Genomic DNA, 19,917 nt, shown 5'->3' on the forward strand with positions numbered 1-19,917 from the left:
TTAAAGTTTTTAATATACATAATATCTCAGTTACAGGTGTCTAGTTTTTTTATACCCAAAACACCTCATTGGTTTGGCTCTGTGTGATATGTTTTTTTACTCTCCTATCTATAGGCCTTCAAGCATGTCTGCCCAACAACAAAAGCCAAAATAGGCAGCCAAATAGAAAGTAATTTTTGTATTAATCATTATTAACATTGAGTAGGCCAGGTTAAGTCGTTTTATTGGTGTAATAGGAAACGTTTTCCTATTTAAATGAGATGAGTGAGTGCGAGTTGGCTGTTTTGTTTGTAATCAGGTTACATCACCCTGTGACGAGGCTGGGGTCCTGGCCATAATTGGAGATGTGCACTCAGTTATTCACACACACACACAGCCTGTTGGTCTACGGAGCGTGTGAGCCTTGCTAGCCTGTGTGTCTGATTCTGATCTCATTTTCTGTGCAGACCTGACACTGCAAGTTAAAGCTGGCGACTCGAAGCTTCACTATCAACATCATATTCCTGCTGTTGCTTCTCTCAGGTAAATGTCAGCTCAGGCTTTTGTATTTTGTGGAGTCATTTAGGGTACGATAGTCACCGTTAGCTTAACCGTGACGAAAATGTGCTTTATCGGGATGTAGCAGCTCAAAACATGACGTGAAGCTAATAGGAATAACAGCGTCAATTCGAGGAAAGACTGACAAAACTACAAGATAGTGTCACTTTTCATGCATGTTATTTTTTGGTTATTTGTTAGCAAGCAAAAGTAGTCACAGACAGGCAGCAGTTTGCTAACAGACCCAAATATGGTACAATAACTTTGACTTTTACCAAGGTAACGTTAGCCTACGTAACACCAGTCAGTAGACCAGCACCGGTATGGAGCTCCTGTCCGGCATAGAAACCTCCATGACAACACACCCTCTGTTCCAATATGGCGCACTTGTGATTCAGGTCAAGTTGGTAATTAAATTGTAATGTGACTCGGCAGTTCGGCAAGTTAAACCGGTGGTATTTCCTGATTTGGATTTGCATAACGTTAGAATAAAAAAATAAAACATAATTGAAGGTCGGTTTACAATTACTAATAAACATACGCACTCATGTGTCAAATTGAACACATGCATAACTAAGCTACACGTAGCTTATAAAGTCAAATGACATAAAGAATGTCCAAGAAAAACAACAACAAATAGACAACTACTAATTATATAATAATAATAATAATTGGTTAACGTTTAACCATATCATTCATGTTCTGTGAAATTAAAGAGTCCTACTAGAGTGTGCTATATTCACTTGAAATATAGCTAATAGGCCTTATAGGCTACGTATAGTTTTAATTTGAACCATAAAAAAAGGCTTATAATATATTTCTTCATGAAACAATTTCCAACCTACATAATCACTTGCTACACAAAACAACTGACATCTAGTGGTAGAAGCTTGCACAGCATCTTTACAAAATAATTGAAAGGAGTGTATGAATAGACCATTTTAAAATTATTAAATATAGGCTTTGCATTATACAAAAATTACAACAGAAGAAAATGAGGGGGTTGTATGTCATGCATTAATCAAATTAAATACTCGGCAACATTGAAACAAACTAAAAGCTACTTTTTTTTTTCTTTGCCCCAAACGATCAGTCTTTCGTTATATGTGACATCTCACATTAGCAGAAAATGTCAGGAGTTCACTCACTGCTTATTTGTTGTTATTCAGGGTTCAAAAAACAAAGCCCTTTGGTGATCTTCGTCTCTCATTGGAAAGCTGGCACTGTTCTTTGCCTACGAGTAAATCAAATGTCAAATCCTACCTGTTTGACAAGTAACATCTTTAACTCAAGCAAGCCAGCAGTGGAGGGTGGGAAACTGATGTACACACGAGTAATTCATCAGCTGTGCTTCTCTTTCTCGACGTCTTTCTCTCCTTCTTTCTCTCTTCAGTGTGACTGTGTCTCATGGCCGCCCTCCTCAGACGTGGGCTTTTCGTGGCCTTGCATCACGCCCTTGGGCAAGGCAGCCACTCAGTCTGCCACCCTGCACTGCCTGTTGCTCTTCTAGGTAGAGTAACACTTAGCTCCTGCATTAACATGTCCCGGTGCGACTGCTGGCTTTCTCTCTCTTTCTCTGTCTTTTTTACTCTCTGGACCTCTCCCTCTGTCAGCTAAAACATTACCACTCATTGTTGCTTTTCTCTTTTAAGTTTCAGTTTCAGTTTTGTGTGTCAGGGGTCTAGTCTAGTGGGTAGAAGGGGGTATCATGCACCCCCCTGAAATATACTTCTAATCAGCTTTTCTAGATTGGAAAAAGTGTGTAGAAAACGATTAGCTATGTTAAAAAGTTGGCAAATTGTCCCACGTATATTTTTTTCCCAAATTAGTGTTTATTTACCCTAAAAATCGAGTTTCACTCTTTTTACACCTTTCACTATATCTCAGCCATTATTGCAGATAACTGAACAAATAAGGTATCCAGATCCATGTTTTGAGGGTCAAGGAACACAATAAAACTATTCTTAAAGTGATCACATGTGTCTGTGGCATGCTATTATGCTAATTAGTGCCGCCATTACAAGAAAATAGCATTTTAGTCTTGTACCAAAAACGGTGTATTTTGCACCGACACAGAAATATACTTATAATCAGTGTTTCCTAAGTGGAAAAAGTATGTAGAAAATGATGAGCTATGTTAAAATGTTGTCTGGATGTCCCACATGTATTTTTTATGCAAATTAGTGTCACCATTACCAAAAACGGAATTTTCACATTTTTCACTCTATCTCAGCCAATATTGCAGATAAATGAACAAATAATGTGTCTAGACCCATGTTTTGATGGTCAAAGATCACAATAAAACTATTCCCAAAGTGATCACATGTATCTGTGGCATGCTAGTATACAGCGCTGGCAGTAGTGAAAATTCCCGCCTTTTTTCCCGCCAAAAACAAACAAGTAGCTGACTTGGCTACACACACACATTCAACCTTCAAACAAACAAGGTAAGTAGCTAACTCAACTAGACTCATGTGTTTTGTATGTTTTATATAGGTTTCTAGCTTAATTGTTGTTAACACATCATTTTGCAGCCCAAAGTAGGCTACACACTAGAACATGTGTTAGTGTTATTCTGCCCTGCAGAGGCTAACTGCAGTAAAATATGGTAAACTATTAGCTAGCTAACGTTAGCTAACTAACTAACAGTGACGTGAATGAGGGATAGCTAGTGGTGTAGCTTGTTGAATAAAGCTATTAGCTAGGTAGTGCTAGGTAGCTAGCTAGCTGTACAGCTAATGTTAATTAAAAAAAAGGCAGTAATTGTAATGCAAAACTGCAGGGCAGTATTCTTAACCCGTTAAGCCCGATTGCCCCCGGTACCACAGCGTCCCAGGGCTTGTTACAATGTAACAACCTATTAACGTTGCATACCCACTTAACGGGAAGAAACTAAGCTAACAGATGATAATAACCATTTTAACCTAAACGAAACACAATTCCAACACCAAGCGTCTAAATCAGCACTTAACGAACGCTAACGCTAACGCCACATTAGGACATGACTGGCGATTTTTCTACTTCATGCTATCTGCATAAATGACATATCATATGAAAGCTGAGATTTATCAGATTCCATTGGTATAAGTCTCATCACTGTACGACAAAACTCACTGAATTAGCAGCCAGGAAAGAGGGTTTCCATCATTAAGGGGTAGTTTTCACTATAAATAGTGAAATAGGTTATAGGTTTTTTTTAGGCGGAGATTAGAATATTTTTTTTTTACTATGTTTAATCTGAATTTACTCTGACACAGCAAGATCTATATTGATTCTGACACTTCTACAGCCAACTCACAGGTGTATCATTGCTTTGATACAAAATATTATTCATATACCCCTTATAGTTGTGAAGATATAATCATTCATTCTGGGCATGTCATTTTTCGAGCCTGAGGCCTGGGCTTAACAGGTTAAACTGTGGAACATGATGGCTGCTCTCAGAACATCTGTTATAATTTTCAAAAGTTCTGATTGTATAACAGATTGTCTTTAGGCGCTTTCACACCGGAGTAATTTTCCCACAATAGTTCCGATGTAGTTCCGAAAAGTTGCGTTCACACCAAAAAAAAAAAGAACTATATTGGGATGCTCACACGCCGCAAAATGTGTGGTTCTGGATATGCAGAGATTCTGTTTGAGGCACAACTAGTGACAAGTGGATCCCTCAAGAAGAAGAAGAAGAAGACACACTTTATTAATCCCTTACAGGGAAATGTCTTTCCCCACTCTGTTGTGTTAACACACATTACACACACAGGGGAGGATATACATGCACAAACACAGAGGATATACATGCACACACATAACCACATGCAGATAGGAGAGGTGGCAGAGCAGAGAGGCTGCCAGGTACCCGGCGTCAAAGGTGTTTTAAGTGGAAAGGCATACGCAAAGTCCCTCTTTTGCCTCAAAACTGTGCGAATCAATGGAGAGGCTGTTGATGGAGCGGTTCATTGAGGAGGAAAGCGTCCTTATCACTGACCCTGCTGCACTTCTCAACATGACCCAGTCTTGCAATCGAGAGCACCTCGATGAAGCCCTCAAAGACCGCTCAACTCTAACGCTCATCGAGAAGTATCACGCCTATGAGGAGAAGGTGCTCAAGGGTCACCTGGGAAAGACAGCTGCCTTATGGATGTCATTTATTAACCACTGTCATCTTGTCTTCATGCTACTCCACTCCGTTAAGACCAACAACATCCAGTTGTTTCACAAATGCAATGGAGAGATGGCAAATATCTTCTTTGCATTTGATGGACACAACTACTCAAGGTTTGTGCTATTTACATGACAATTTACCAAATTTGCATTATGAGACAAGCTTTGAAAATAAATGTTTCTATGTGTAATCTGTGCCTTTCCTTATCTGCAGATATCTGACTTGGCTGGAGGTCTATCTGACAAACCTGGAGAACACACACCCAGGGGCCAAAGACCTGCTTTCTAAGGGTGCAATTGCGGTGGCCCGCTCAATGATACCGGGGGCACTTATGGCGCATTTCCACTACAGCGCGGAGCTCGCTTTAAGCGTGCCGTGTCATGCCGTGCCCGTTTTTGGTTGCGCTTCCACTAGGCCTAGTTACGGCCCGGCCCGGCCCGGCCCGGGGCCACTTTTTCACCTCTTTTCTGGCCCGACAAAATTGTGGTTCTATCGGGGCCAACAAACAGGGCTGAGTCGGGCTGAGTATGCTAAACTAGAGAGAGGAGCGCTGGCAAGGGGGCTACAACTACAACAAGATGGACATATTTGACCGTGATTTAATTGTAATACACGTTTCAAAATGATGCCGAAGTAACAACATACTGATACCGGTTAGTAAAAACCATGAATTAATGCTTTGTCAAGTCTGCAGACAGACGGCAGGCGAAAAACCTTTTAAAATGCGTGTTTTTCTAGATGGAGATTGGCTAAGCTAACGCAGTATATGCTCCGACCGTCCACACTCACAACAGCATGAAGTGAGTCGGCCCTGTTAAGGCCCAACGCGGCCAAGCCGTACCGAGCCGTATCGAGCGTGGCCGAGGCCGACCGTGTAGTGGAAATGCGCCATTAGTGCAGTCGACAAGACCATGGAGGAAACGTTCATGCGCTTTGCCAAATCATCAGGTACATTATGATTTTTACCCAGACATTGAACAGATATACAGACATTGTATCAAGATTATTATATTATATAATACAATTGTATACTGCTCTCACAAAACCACATTTTATTTGATGATTTCTGAATTAAAATGCATGTAACTTATTGTGTGGGAGCAGTAGATCACATATTTGTTTCATACTTTTAAGGTGGCTTCACTGGACTATACAGCCAGTTTGGGGCATACCAGAGGTGGTGTCAAACAACCTCCACACGGGCACAGTTTTATCAAAAGACCCTTGAGATGGTGGACCTCATCAAAGACCCAGACTGCCCAAGGGCGGGGAAACATCGGGAGCTGGAGAAGGCAGAGGTCAAAAAGGGTGAGGAGGCCATTCAGCGAACCATCGTGACAATTAGGAACTTTAGGAACCCCTTCACCATCTCAGACAAGGACAGGCTCTACTCCCTGGCTTCTGGTGCTCCTGTCCTCATGGAGGTCGAGATGGACGTGCTACAAGCAGAAACTGTGGACAAGGCTGCTAAAGCTGAGTTCATCAAACGGCTACAGAGCAGAGAGCCAGCTAGCTTCTTTGACCCAATCAAAAAGAAGAAGCTCAAGACCATGGAAGCTTGTAACAAAAAGGTCACCCTCACATCCTCACAGGGAAAGGTAATGAGATGTTCCAATACCTGAGGTCTACTGTATTATTGAAATTAATTTAATAACCTTTATTTTTTATTGTTGTGACCCCATATTTGTTAATGATACACTATCAATATCATTCCAGGTCATCCAGTATCAGGAGCAAAACAATCTTGCTTTCCTGCTCCTTGTCAAGTCACAACGTGCAGAGGACCCATTGGTCTTGGAGGAACTCATGAAATATCCCCTAATGCCTGTGCCCCCTAGCCTTGGGACACCAGATGGGTTTTTCTCCAAGACTAATAAAGCGGCTCTTCTGCACTACAATCTGGAGGACACCACCCCAAAGGATCTGCCATACCCTAAGGATGCCCTGTTCATCCAGGATGGCATGGCTCTGCTCCATGTCCTCACCAACCTTCCCCCAACATGTGGGGAGATATGCCTACAAGTGCTTGATCAGATGGTGGCCAAAAAGCACTTTTTGTTCTCGACTGACAGTTACCATCCAGGATCTATCAAAGCACAGGAGAGGTTGAGACGTGGCAGTTCAGAGAAGATAATTTTGGCTGGACCAGCAACCAGGAAGCCATATGACTTCAAGATGTTTCTCACAAATGATGACAACAAAAAGCAACTCTGCCAGCTCCTGCTGCGAGTATGGAGTGATCAACAGGCAGCTTCAAGGCTGGAGAGAACAGAAATGGCAGTGCTGATCGTGGAAGGGAGAGCCCATCAACTTCTCTCCTCAAACGGCAAGGTAAATTGAAAGCCCATATTAAAAGTGATTGATGGTTAAATTATACTCTAAGTGATTATCTGTGATTTGTGTCTAGTCTCTGTCATTGTTGATCAAAGTGCAATATCCCATTGTGTATCAGGTTGAGGTACGTGAGCTCCCCACAATCTACAGCAACCAGGAAGAGACTGATACAAGGGTGGTACTCTACCTTCATCATGCTGCTGCCCTTGGGTACAAGAATGCTGTAGTCAGAACACCTGACACAGATATCTTTGTGATTCTTCTTTACCACGCTCATGCCATCAGGCTGACTATATACCTGGATACGGGGTCAGGGAAACATAGACAACTTCTCAACCTCTCTGAGCTTGCAGAATCCCTGGGAGAAGACTACTGTGCCACACTTCTTGGATTCCATGTGTTCAGCGGAGAAGACTGCACCAGTGCCTTCAAAGGGAAGGGGAAGGTGGGGCCCTTGAAAAAGCTGGAGAAGAACCCAAAGTTTCACAGGGCGTTCAGTCAACTCGGTGACAACTGGAATGTCAAGCCTGAGGTGCTGAAGCAGTTGGAGCAATTCACCTGTCTGATATATGGAGAGAGTCGTGAGTCTTCAGTGGACGTAGTCCGTGCCAAGTTGCTGCGCAAAATGGTGGGGCAGGACGATAAACTCACTGCCAAGTCTAAGGTTGACCTGGCTCGCCTTCCTCCATGCTATGATGCTCTGAAGCCGCACGTCCAACGTGTGAACCATCGCGTCGCCCTGAACAAGCGAGCTGATGAATCAATTTTAGAAAAACCAAACCCCTATGATGAGGAGCAGGGATGGATGAGGACTGATGGAGTGTTGAGACCGGTGTGGTCCTGTGGTCCTGTCCTGCCAACCTCCCTGGTTGATCTCCTGGACACGACAGAGCGTGAACAGGAAGAGGAAGAGGAAGAGGAATTTGACTCTGATGATAGCATTGAAAACGATGATTGAGTATTAATCAGATAGTGGAGAGCCAAACCTTGACTGCTTATCTGGAATGGGAAAGAGTAGTCACATCAATACTTATATTATGATGTTTGACCCTTGCTGTAGGCTAGTACAAAACAAATAAATATTGGTTAAATACACAACATCTGTCTCGACACCTTATTTGTTCACTTACTGTACTGCAATATTGGCGTCTCTTAATTTGCATAGCATGCCACAGATACATGTGATCACTTTGGGAATAGTTTTATTGTGATCTTTGACCATCAAAACATGGGTCTAGACACATTATTTGTTCATTTATCTGCAATATTGGCTGAGATAGAGTGAAAAGTGTGAAAATTCCGTTTTTGGTAATGGTGACACTAATTTGCATAAAAAATACATGTGGGACATACAGACAACATTTTAACATAGCTCATCATTTTCTACATACTTTTTCCACTTAGGAAACACTGATTATAAGTATATTTCTGTGTCGGTGCAAAATACACCGTTCTTGGTACAAGACTAAAATGCTATTTTCTTGTAATGGCGGCACTAATTAGCATAATAGCATGCCACAGACACATGTGATCACTTTAAGAATAGTTTTATTGTGTTCCTTGACCCTCAAAACATGGATCTGGATACCTTATTTGTTCAGTTATCTGCAATAATGGCTGAGATATAGTGAAAGGTGTAAAAAGAGTGAAACTCGATTTTTAGGGTAAATAAACACTAATTTGGGAAAAAGATATACGTGGGACAATTTGCCAACTTTTTAACATAGCTAATCGTTTTCTACACACTTTTTCCAATCTAGAAAAGCTGATTAGAAGTATATTTCAGGGGGGTGCATGATACCCCCTTCTACCCACCCAACTAGTCAGTCTGCGGTGATAAATTAGAATCTCTGAAAAGGGCCACCATTTCCATTTATGTCCAAACATGCATTTTGTCAATTCTTCCTGTGCAAAACCTTGGTGCAGTCCTTTATTTAATAGACAGAAACAACAAAAAACAAATACATTGTCTCCTAGTTTGTTGCAAAGGAAATTCACTGTTCCTCTTCCAAACTAAAATCATGCTTCTGTATAAAGCTCATATTCAAAGTGACACACTAAAACGTTCTCCTTTGATCAGATACATTTAAAAACATACTCTTAGTATTGAACTTTGCGCCATATTGTGACTTGTCGTGTGTATCGTTACACCCCTCATAAAAATGTATCTGCATTCTCTTCAGATGTTTAAAGCCACCAGATCTTATTTGCAAATTCAATGTATTTTGGTTAAGACTGAGCTTGAGGACAAAGCACAAAATGGACATATGATTAAAATCAATTGTCTGTTTTCAGCAAACACAAATTCTGTTATGGTATTATTGTCTGGTTGAATTTGTCTGCTTATAGTCTGTAAGGGACTTGTACAGAAGAGGATGGGGCCACATGTAAATGTTTTTTTTTGTTGAGGTTTGACCAAAAGTTGACCAAAGAAACCCACTTTTGGTTAGATCTAAAAATCACGTGGCCCTCATCCTCTTCCGTAGACTTGGGTATCACTTTCAGAGATGTCTTTCATTGCGTATTTCATTTCTTCAAGGTGACTGGATTGATGTTTTATTGAAGTAATGAGTCATCCATGCAGCATAGGATATCACAGTTTTTGTTTTGTGTCCATGCCTGTTAACGAATGTCCTTCAAACTCTTCATTAACAGTGGGAATCCCAAACGGTTCCTGACTTCCTCATCTTGTCTTGAATGGCGTTCATCATGTTGACCTGTGTTGTTTCTCCCTCTTGTCTGCTCCCCTTCATCCAGCCTAGATCTTGGTTGTAGCCCTGCTGTGAGGTGGTTTGGTTCTACTGGTGGGTGGAGCTCCTCTCTCCAGCAGCCATGTCGGGCTTCAACCTGCTGCATCTAATAACCAAGAGCCAGCCTGTGGCTCTGAGGCCCTGCAGTCTTCCCTCAGGTCCACTGACTGGGTGCTGTGTGCCTGCTGTGCTCTGCCTCTCTAAAGCCTTAACAGCCGGCTGGTGTGTCCGCATGTCTTTACTGTCCCAGTGTACGTGTGATCACAGCGCTTTTAGTGCTTTTCTCACATTTGCTCGGCCTCCTCAGGGAACGCCGATCAAATATTTGCAGTGAACGATACTTGAGAGCTCCTACTTCTGAACAGTATAAGAGTATTTGCTTTTGTTGCAGTGAGTATCAAAATGTCACCTTACTTGGTCAGATTCTTAGTCTTATTTAGTCATTATTTGACCAGATATTGCCTAAATTGGTGCCTAAAACTGGTTTAATAAATCTTATCTGTATATAATATATAAAAAGCAAAGACATTTATACATATTCCATTATAGATAATAAGGTGTATCTGCTTTTTTATGTATGCATTAGGGTCCAAATTAATAAATAGAAAAGGTCTTAAAATACAAATATTTTACAGCTAGTTTTTAATGACAAATATTCAGTGTGACATGAATTTTCAACGTGGCATTAAAATCAAATCACAACTGAAGATATGAAGAGATTGGAATTCTCAGTAAGTACTTACAAACATTCTTTTTAGAAAAAAAACAATCCATCCTACAGTTTGCCATACAAAGGGATTTGAGGAAAACTGAAAAAGCTCCCTTTCAGCAACAAAAAGAAAAGACGTTTTGTATTTACTTTTAGCAGTACTATACTGCTCTCTGCTGGATAACACTGAAGTGTTGTGGTTTGATTTTATGATGGGATTCAAATCCTACATTTCTCTGTTTGAATCTTTTTTCTTTTTGGCATTTAAAATCTTCCACAGTGGTATGCCTATATTTATGAAAGTAAAGGGTTCTTATAAGGGATACAGCCCCTCTGTGGAATTCTCAATGTAAAATTGTCATGTTTTTAAAATACTTTCAAACATAGAAATCCACAAAGGCTTTTTGAAATTGGCTTTGTGTACAACAGTGTTTGTAACCATGCAAACATTAGTGCAATAGGTTTTGAAAAAATTCAGCAGGGTGCTTAATTTGTTGTATATCTTCTTGAGTTCAGCATCTGCTGAGTGTGTACATGTAGCTCTCCTCACATGCTACTACACATGCTAACAGAAAAATAAATATGACTCACGCTTTGCTTCCTTGCAGCTTGCACGCACTAACTCTTGTGTTTTTGTTTAACTTTGCACTTAATGTTGTAAATGTTTCATTCCTAATAGGTTCTTTTTTTGCATAAAACCGAGATGTTTTGTTTGGCCCTGCACAATCAATTATCCTTAGTGTTCATTATGGAGCAGTGAGCGTGTTCAGACATTGATATTGGAGCTACGGAATTATTTGAGATGTACTCATGTCAGGAAAATTCTAAAGAAGACCTTGACCACAATATCGAGTTTGTCCTGAACAGCTGGCACATGAAAGCACTAGTCGCTGATACAGAGGAAACTGTGTTTTTTTAGCATGAAATGGTGACTTTTTTTCCTATCGCCATCAAGAAACATCACACTTATTTAGTTTTGTCCTTCTTTGTCCCCTCAGGAGCATGTAGGACGAAGAAGACATGGCCGGTGAAGTTCCCTAAGGAGGAGCTGAAGAAGCGCCTCACTCCGGCTCAGTACCATGTGACCCAGGAGAGAGGAACTGAGAGGTTAGGACCATAAACACTTAGAAACGCAACACTTGCTCATCCTATTGAGCCATTTAAGTTCACTAATACATTTATTTCCCACAGTGCCTTCACTGAAGGCTTCACTCATAATAAAGATGAGGGGACCTACACCTGTGTTGTCTGCAGCACTGCACTGTTCAGGTGAGAGCTGCTGGGGTGTGTGTGGTGTGTGTGTGTGTGTGTGTGTGTGTGTGTGTGTGTGTGTGTGTGTGTGTGTGTGTGTGTGTGTGTGTGTGTGTGTGTGTGTGTGTGTGTGTGTGTGTGTGTGTGTGTGTGTGTGTGTGTGTGTGTGTGTGTGTGTGTGTGTGTGTGTGTGTGTGTGTGTGTGTGTGTGTGTGTGTGTGTGTGTGTTGTGTGTGTGTGTGTGTGTGTGTGTGTGTGTGTGTGTGTGTGTGTGTGTGTGTGTGTGTGTGTGTGTGTGTGTGTGTGTGTGTGTGTGTCCGAGTCCGAGTCCGAGTCCGAGTCCGACCGACCGACCGACCGAGCGGCCCGACCAAGGAGGCAGAACGTCCAAAATACAACCCGGTGTGGGCATCTATTACTCACGGGCACATGACACAGCCTCAATCTCGCTGTTCACGTGAGCACAGTCACAAGGATCTCACACACCAAACAAAACAGGAAACACAGAGCCTAAATACCCACACTAATTAACCCAACAAGACACAGGTGAGGGGGGAGTAATTAGACACAGGTGGGGGGGGGGAGACAACACAGGGCACCAGGTGCAAACAATCAACAGCAACAGACATGGGGAAAGGGGAACACTTTTCAACAACAATGAAGCTAAACAACCCGTAACGGAGGCCGAGATCTATGGGCCCAGAGATCACCTCCGTGACAGTGTGGTTATCTTTTTAATGGAAAAACTGCATATTGGGAGCAATCTCTATGACTAAACAATGTAAGATGAAACCAAACAATTAACTAATTGTCATTGACATTTGTGTTTCCTTTTATAGCTCCGACACAAAATTTGACTCTGGATCGGGTAAGTTGAAATGCATATAAATGCAGACTAATAACTTACAATTATTGACTATATATTATGTACATACAACAAAAACAGTCTTCTTGTGTTTGGGTTAGAATAAGTTGAATTTACTTTTCTACAACTGACAACTCAATCAATATATATATATATATATATGTGTATATATATATATATATGCATATGCATATATATATATATGTGTATATATATATATATATATGCATATATATATATATGTGTATATATATATATATATATATATATATATATATATATATATATATATATATATATATATATATATATATATATATATATATATATATATATATATATATATATATATATATATATGCATATATATATATATATATATATATATATGCATATATATATATATATATCTATATATATATATATATATGCATATATATATATATATATATATATATATATATATATATACCCAGTGTAGTCAATTGTTTTACTAATGTAGGAACAGTCATGTTTTATAACATAATACAATCACTAAAGACTACATGATGTCTTCTGTTTTAATCATAAATTGCTCTTCTGTTAGATTTCTTTACTGAAACAGTTTGTTGTGAATGTGCTGAGCTTTGTATTACAGTCACATATACTGAGACAAGAAAGCAGTCAGTCAGCAGGGGGCACAAACATCACAGTCTTGCTTCCAGTCAATTTGATTTGGTTCTCAGTGTGTGTGTTACTCCTCAGTGGTGAGCTAGGGTTCCTATGCGGAAGTGAAATGCAAGAATATTCAAGTCTGGACCCAAGTGTGAACCAAACAAATCAACAGGCTTAATTTTATCTTAAATCACACATACAATATACGACCAGTGCTGCATGTCTGTCCTCCTGTGTGCTGACATCTTCCTAACACAACATCTGTTCAGGTTGGCCGTCTTTCTTCGACCTCATGAAGGAGGAGTCCGTCACTGTGACAGATGATTTCTCCTATGGGATACACAGAGTGGAGACGACCTGCAGCCAGGTACACTGAACACTGCATTACACTCTAACAGCATCTGTTGTTAGCTCCTTTAGCACAGAGTCACTGCTGGAATAAAATCAAAGCACTGCAGAAGAAAAAATGACTTTACCTCCTGTCAGGTCACCCGTTGTCTAGAGCAGGGGTGTCCAAACTACATTTTGAATCGGCCCTCAGCAAATAAAAAAAGTATAATGGGATGCGGCCCACAGATGAAACTTGAGCTTGTCTTGTATTGTACTTCTTAAATATATCTGTAAACATATATTACACAGTAGTGTTCATGTGTTAATAAACCCACTTTCAGTCAGTTAAAGTTGAAAATATGTTCTAACAAATCTAAGCTGATAAGAAAAAAGCCCAATAACTTATTTACATAACAACCTTGAAATATACCCTTCCTATTTCCTCTTATGATAAGCAATCTGAGGCTTCTGTTTTAAGGAATGAGCTGCTAACAAAATAAATGAAACCCTATGGAAAGCTGAGATGTAGGCTGTTGTATCAAGCATCATTTACTTACATTTGATTGATTTTGATAACTTATAACTTTACTTATGAGGCAATAAACCTCACCTATAGTGAGTGGCCCAGCCCTTCGATTATTTTTCTGTATATGGCCCTCGGTGAAAAAGGTTTGGACACCCCTGGCCTAGAGGGAGTTACAGGGCATAAGACCATTATTAGCTCCCTTTTGCCTAAAAAACAATGTCATCAACGTTCCTTCCTGACACTGCCACCTTCTCCTGTAAAGCCATCATGTTCTCCATAAAAAGCTGGAGCTCGATCTTTCCCATTGTGTTTCAGTGTGGATCTCACCTGGGACACCTGTTTGACGATGGACCAAAACCCACAGGAAAGAGATACTGCATTAACTCGGCCTCGTTGGGTTTCCAGCCCAAAGACGCGGCCTCCTCCAGCTCCGCGGCCGAGGGTGGAGCAGCCAGCGGCTCCGCGAGTGACGGGAAGACGGAGCTCTGAGAGACACTGCTTTTTATTCACTTATAGGTGATTATGTTGTGAAAATAAGGAAGGTGCTCAGACCTCAGACACAGACCACGTATAATCCTTCACAAGCTTCCAAAGCAGACACAATGTATCAGCTGATCGCCTTAAAGGGAACTTCCCTTCCCCTAACACCCTTTAATTTCCAAGGTAGTAGCATTTGGTCTGCTTGTTTAAACATGGATGAAGTGCTGGGTAGTTGTAGAGCTTATTTTGTATTCTAAAATATTTTCTTAGAGTATATTTTTGAAGTGATATTTGATACTGAGAGATAGGTTTGATGAAATGCAGGGTTCTGTCAACATTGACACAGGAGGGGACAGAGAAAACTTTGACAGATAATATCTTTTTGTGGACAAATAAAGCACTGTGGCCTTCAGGTCACTTGCTGTTATTGTCGCTTGAGTTCTTTGCAGTGGGAAATATTTCAGTTTGTGTTCACAGCTTGCAATAAAACAGTTACTGGATGAATACAACCTGGAGAAATGCTGACTTTCTTGTTTCATGTTTTTGAAAGCAGGTGTATATGAAAAGTTATCTCAGCTCAAGGTGTACTTACTAGTTCCTTTTAGGATTTGGTGTCGCACGATGGGGTTCTGCAGGTAAAAAAGTAAATGTAAGGCTAGTGTGCTCTATTTATTGTGAGCCGTTAAAGGCTGTTTTGATACAAATGAATCAACTGATGCTAAAGGAAAAGCCAAATGAATAAACAAACTATTAGATTTTAGTAAGTTCACATAAACAAAAAGGGATAACCAAACTGGCCTTTGTACTCCTTTTTTATGCGATAAAAACAATACAAAAGCGGCAGTCATTTCATTTAATTTCAAACCTTTATTTATGCAGGTGAATCCCATTGAGATCATTGATCTCTTTTTCAAGGGTGACCTGCTGCAAGTAGGTTCCACATGAATACATATAAACATTAAAACAACAGAAAAACAAAAAGGACATCATACAGCATATTTACAGCGACTACAGTTTACATAGCTAGTGACATTTACAGGTCCCACCAGTTTCCGATTGGATAGCATCTATCCTTGCTTTAAAAACATTTAGTGGAACCAAATTGCTCAGCTTCCATTCCTTTTGCAGACTGTTCCATGTTAGTGGAGCTGCACATCTAAAAGCTATCTTCCCTAAGACAGTCCTAGCAGTTGGCACATTTAATAGCTATGATGAAATGTGTAGAATAACAGAAAACAAACACATCCTTTCACAAACTATTACAAGCTAGTTTTCCATCCAAGTGTACCAGACATTTGACCCTAGTTTTTTTTATTTGGAGCAGATAAATTGATGGTATGGACTTATTACAGTCCTGCAACATCCACTGATACTGGATTTATCACACATTTATCCACAGAAAAAAAAACAGCTGCCCATAAAGGTGTCTTGTTTAAGGGTACTAGGTTTTCTAGTTATTATTGGATTTCAGACAAGTAGCTTTGTTACTAGTAGTAACACTGGGAGTCACAAGAGGTTGGAGGTATGGCGTGCAGAGTGTGATATCAGCCCATCAGCAGCTCGCTCTCAGAGTGTGGGAACCGCTGGTGGCTAAGCCTCAGCAATGAGAGCGTTTAGGTTCTGGATGCAATAAGGAATATTTTAAAGTGAGGTGTGTTTAGACTGCAGAGTGGCAGTATAAAGCGTGGGTGGTGGGGAAGGGGTCGGGGACAGCTGGATGATTTTAAAGCGCCAACATTTTACAACATGTCATCTCCGTCCTGAGGTCACACAAACATCGGGGGTGCATCGGTAGGAGGAAATGATCTATTTACAGATGAGATGAGTAAGAAAGGCTGGGGAAAGATTCCTGAAGTTCAGTTTTGGGGTCACTTAGCGGAAGAAGCAGCTCAGGGATCAATTATAAACCTGGGGGCTCCGGGGTCTTCTCTTTGTACCCACTGTTGACTTTAGAGAATCTGGGTCGGAACGACAGGTAGTCTTTAAAAAGACATGTCAATGCTGTAACACTGACCAGGGCTACTGGGGCATCTGTGCTAAAATCCTTTTCCTCCAAACATACATCTGGAGGAAAAGAGTAGATCAAGGCTATAAGGCGGCCATCGGGTAGAAAGGAGATATGAGGCCACCCAAGTGTTATTTATAGAAATAGCAACAAGTCCTCAGACCATTCGGTACTACTCTCTGTCCTGAGGGCTGTGGGAAACTGAAGCAGTGTTTTAGTTTAAAGGAATATAGAGATGTGCATTAGTGGATATGATGTATAATATTTTGTCTTCACAGTTCCAACGTTTAAAGCCGTCAATTGTCACAGTAGACTACTTTTTGTTTAATGTTTCCATCCAACGGACAGTTTTTTTTCATTGTCGCCACCATCTTTCCATAACAAAATGTTTATTTTTGTCACCATGACCAAGCTTCACTCCTAATTTAGTAGTAATTTTTTATTTATCAGACGACCATGTTAGTTCCCTACAGTGCCAGGAGTTAGATGAGATGTTTTGATGATATTAATTTGCCATGTTTCACTTGTAGTTTAGATAACGTGACTGCGAAGTCAGATAGTATAAGTTTTCTGAATTAATTCACTTTTTAAAAACTCAAAGATAGAAAATTCCAGTCTGGATTATTGCACACATCTTGATTAAAATTAGGTGTGGTGATGCTAAATTCTTATACGAACATTCCTTAAACTGCACAGCCTTCTATCCCCAGATTTGGTACTTAATTGGTTCATGCAGATTATTATGATTTTCGCATTTACATTAAGATTATTTTCCACCAAACCAACTACTTTATTAGTCAAGATTTTTTATTCTGCCGAACAATATAGTAGTCATCACCACCTCAATACATATGCTGCTTCTTCTACATCTCCTTCTTTACTACCACTACCAACAGAGAGAAATAAATCATGTGTCTCTGCCTTGACAACAGGCTGTTTTCCTTCCGACTCTGAGCAGCTTATAGATAATGTCAGTCTGGGTTGGTGAGTGTTGCTGCTGTTTGCGTAGTGACCTTGTTGACTTTGAGTCTGCACTCACATTCCTCACATTCCCCACAACCATCCTCACCCATCCCACCCCCCACCACCACCACCACCACCACCACTCACACCCAGAACCTCAGAAACCAGTCTACCCATCGCGCAACCTTTCACCAAGAAACAGGCCCAAGGTTTCCGCTAGCAAACATTTCTCAGAGTCAGAGGTGCTGTGGACACATGCCTCATTTAAGGGCTGGTAGAACAATTAAATACCCGGTTTCATAATATGAGAATCAGGTTTATTGCCAAGTAGGTTTGCATTCATAAAATTGCTTTTGGTGTATAATGGTGCATACATAAATGTAGTAAGAGGAATAAAGGTGGAAAAAAATGGCGCAAATATACAGTAGAACTATTAGCAAGACTAATTAAAAAATTAAAAAATAAGACATTTTTTTAAAAGCAACATGAATATACAAAAAGTAAGTATACTAATGACAATATAACAATTTACTAAAAAAAATTAAATAATGTCAGTGGACAGTGTAGAAATGGGGTAAAAGAGAGAAGGGTGTGACATGCTACACAGGCTCCAAGGCCGTAATTGAAGCCGGGACTTAGTGGTGTGCTGTGTCAGCTATCAAGAGACTCGTTGGTGAGTACAAGAAATACATTATTTTCTGGATTAAATCCTCAAAAACATTGTTTGAATAATGTGAAACACGCTGTTCACTTTCATGCTAAGATTTGCAGAAGGCTAGCAGCTATAGCCAGGCAGCTAGCATAGTACTGCAGGTACTGGGGTTTTTATCTCCAATAATCTTGGGATATGTACGTTAGCACATTTCTTTGCAAATTTTAATTAAGTATTGACTGCGTTAATTTATCACAGAAATTATCACAAATTGAGATTGATGGTAATTTGTAGTATGAATGTGTATTTCCGGAGTCAGTTGAGAGGGTTCACTTGTTTAGCGTTAGCCGCTTGCAGTTCCGTTAGCTTAACATGAGAATGGCGTCTTGCTAAGGGTGCTCTGTATATAAATATAACATTTCTACATCCTTCACATATTATTTTGTACCCATGCCTTGTTTTGAGGTTAAGATATCTTACACACATTTTGTCATTTATTATGATCAAGTATGGGTTATATTTGAAGCAAAGTGTGTTCCCTTCCGAGGTCAGGCATGTAGAGCATACATGCATGTGTGTGTGCAGGAAGGGGGGAGGCATTGCTCCAAAGTGATACCAATGACCTGAACACTCTTAATGTGGATTAGGGAAAAGTTAAACATCCGCTGGTTGAGACACGCCTGGAGCATGTGAAAAGAAAGACACCTAGCCTGTTGGCTTTGAAGTGAGTAGACTCTAACAGCAGCTGCTGCTGTCACTTCTGTGTGTCTGCGCCGAAGAGTGAGCAGCATTTCCTCCCTGCTTAAGGTATCTTTCATATGAAAAGTAATAATTTCCCTGAGAGCTTTCTGGACTTTTAACATCAAATAAGAGAGGAGGAATATCATCTGTTCTGACGTGTGCTAAATGTTCCTGGTGGATGAAAAGAAGGAAGAAAGAAAGCCTGGGGAATTGTTTGATTTGACACATCTAGCTTGTACAATCCAGTCACTTAAAGGACTATATATACAAATATAGGCAGTAATGTCTCGTTGGGTCTATTATGTAAATGTTTATTTCCTGCATCTTCACTTTGTCATTTCATTTCAAGGTGGGTGGGCTTGAGTCTATATCAGCAAGCTTCAAACACCCTGGACAGGTCTGGACACTTCATTGCAGACATTCAGAAAAAAGACCTGTCCCGCTCACGACAGGAGTTTACTACTCTGAAAGGTTGCCAAAGCTATAACCCTTTTGTATTTTGTTGCAACATTTGTGATAACTGCTAATGTACTGCAGGTACTGGGGTTTTTATCTCCAATAATCTTGGGATATGTACGTTAGCACATTTCTTTGCACATTTTAATTAAGTATTGACTGCGTTAACTTATCACATAAATTATCACAAATTGAGATTGATGGTAATTTCTTTGTAGTATGAATGTGTATTTCCGGTGGTACAATACAATCCACAACTGCTTGCATGTAATTGATTGGCCAATGCTGTGTGTTGCTACATGATGTCTCATGCATTTTGACAGGTTTAACCCTGGTTCCATCATAGCAGTGTCTGCTTCACATTGAAAACTCCTGATGGATTGTGACCATCTTAAAATCTTTATTTTTTCCAAAGGGATTCATGGTTCCCTGAGAATGAATCCCAATGACTTTTGTGATCCTGACTTTGCATGACTACCAAATTTACATTTTTGGCCACCAA

The 19,917-nt window shown here is 40.2% G+C and overlaps 2 protein-coding genes across 5 annotated transcripts; both read left to right on the forward strand.

Annotated features, from left to right (window-relative positions):
* Positions 1-337: 337 nt before the first annotated feature.
* On the forward strand, positions 338-15,132 carry msrb3 (methionine sulfoxide reductase B3). 4 transcript variants are annotated; one of them, XM_034131340.1, is made up of 8 exons: positions 343-522; positions 1,931-2,047; positions 9,791-9,941; positions 11,491-11,599; positions 11,684-11,761; positions 12,583-12,611; positions 13,532-13,629; positions 14,434-15,131. In XM_034131340.1, the coding sequence occupies exons 3-8, from the start codon at positions 9,866-9,868 to the stop codon at positions 14,605-14,607; spliced, it is 564 nt and encodes a 187-aa protein (XP_033987231.1). In that variant the 5' UTR covers positions 343-522; positions 1,931-2,047; positions 9,791-9,865; the 3' UTR covers positions 14,608-15,131. The 4 variants fall into 4 exon arrangements, with proteins under 4 accessions (XP_033987229.1, XP_033987231.1, XP_033987230.1 ...); XM_034131338.1 differs by lacking the exon at positions 9,791-9,941 and having other exon boundaries at positions 338-522; positions 14,434-15,132; XM_034131339.1 differs by lacking the exon at positions 1,931-2,047.
* Positions 5,537-8,711, forward strand: LOC117483144. The gene is made up of 4 exons (XM_034131337.1): positions 5,537-5,647; positions 5,834-6,297; positions 6,416-7,030; positions 7,152-8,711. The coding sequence occupies exons 1-4, from the start codon at positions 5,611-5,613 to the stop codon at positions 7,989-7,991; spliced, it is 1,956 nt and encodes a 651-aa protein (XP_033987228.1). The 5' UTR covers positions 5,537-5,610; the 3' UTR covers positions 7,992-8,711.
* Positions 15,133-19,917: the final 4,785 nt, after the last annotated feature.

The sequence above is a fragment of the Trematomus bernacchii genome, unplaced genomic scaffold (assembly GCF_902827165.1).
Source record: "Trematomus bernacchii unplaced genomic scaffold, fTreBer1.1, whole genome shotgun sequence".
NCBI classification, from domain to species: Eukaryota; Metazoa; Chordata; class Actinopteri; order Perciformes; family Nototheniidae; genus Trematomus; species Trematomus bernacchii.

Bases quoted from the DNA above. Each gene is read 5' to 3' on its own strand.
- msrb3 (XM_034131338.1), top strand. From the start codon at position 1,945: ATGGCCGCCCTCCTCAGACGTGGGCTTTTCGTGGCCTTGCATCACGCC. The intron at 11,762-12,582 runs GTGAGAGCTGCT...TTCCTTTTATAG, and splicing joins TGCAGCACTGCACTGTTCAG to CTCCGACACAAAATTTGACT. The intron at 13,630-14,433 runs GTACACTGAACA...ATTGTGTTTCAG, and splicing joins TGGAGACGACCTGCAGCCAG to TGTGGATCTCACCTGGGACA.
- LOC117483144 (XM_034131337.1), top strand. From the start codon at position 5,611: ATGGAGGAAACGTTCATGCGCTTTGCCAAATCATCAG. The intron at 6,298-6,415 runs GTAATGAGATGT...ATATCATTCCAG, and splicing joins TCACATCCTCACAGGGAAAG to GTCATCCAGTATCAGGAGCA. The intron at 7,031-7,151 runs GTAAATTGAAAG...ATTGTGTATCAG, and splicing joins TTCTCTCCTCAAACGGCAAG to GTTGAGGTACGTGAGCTCCC.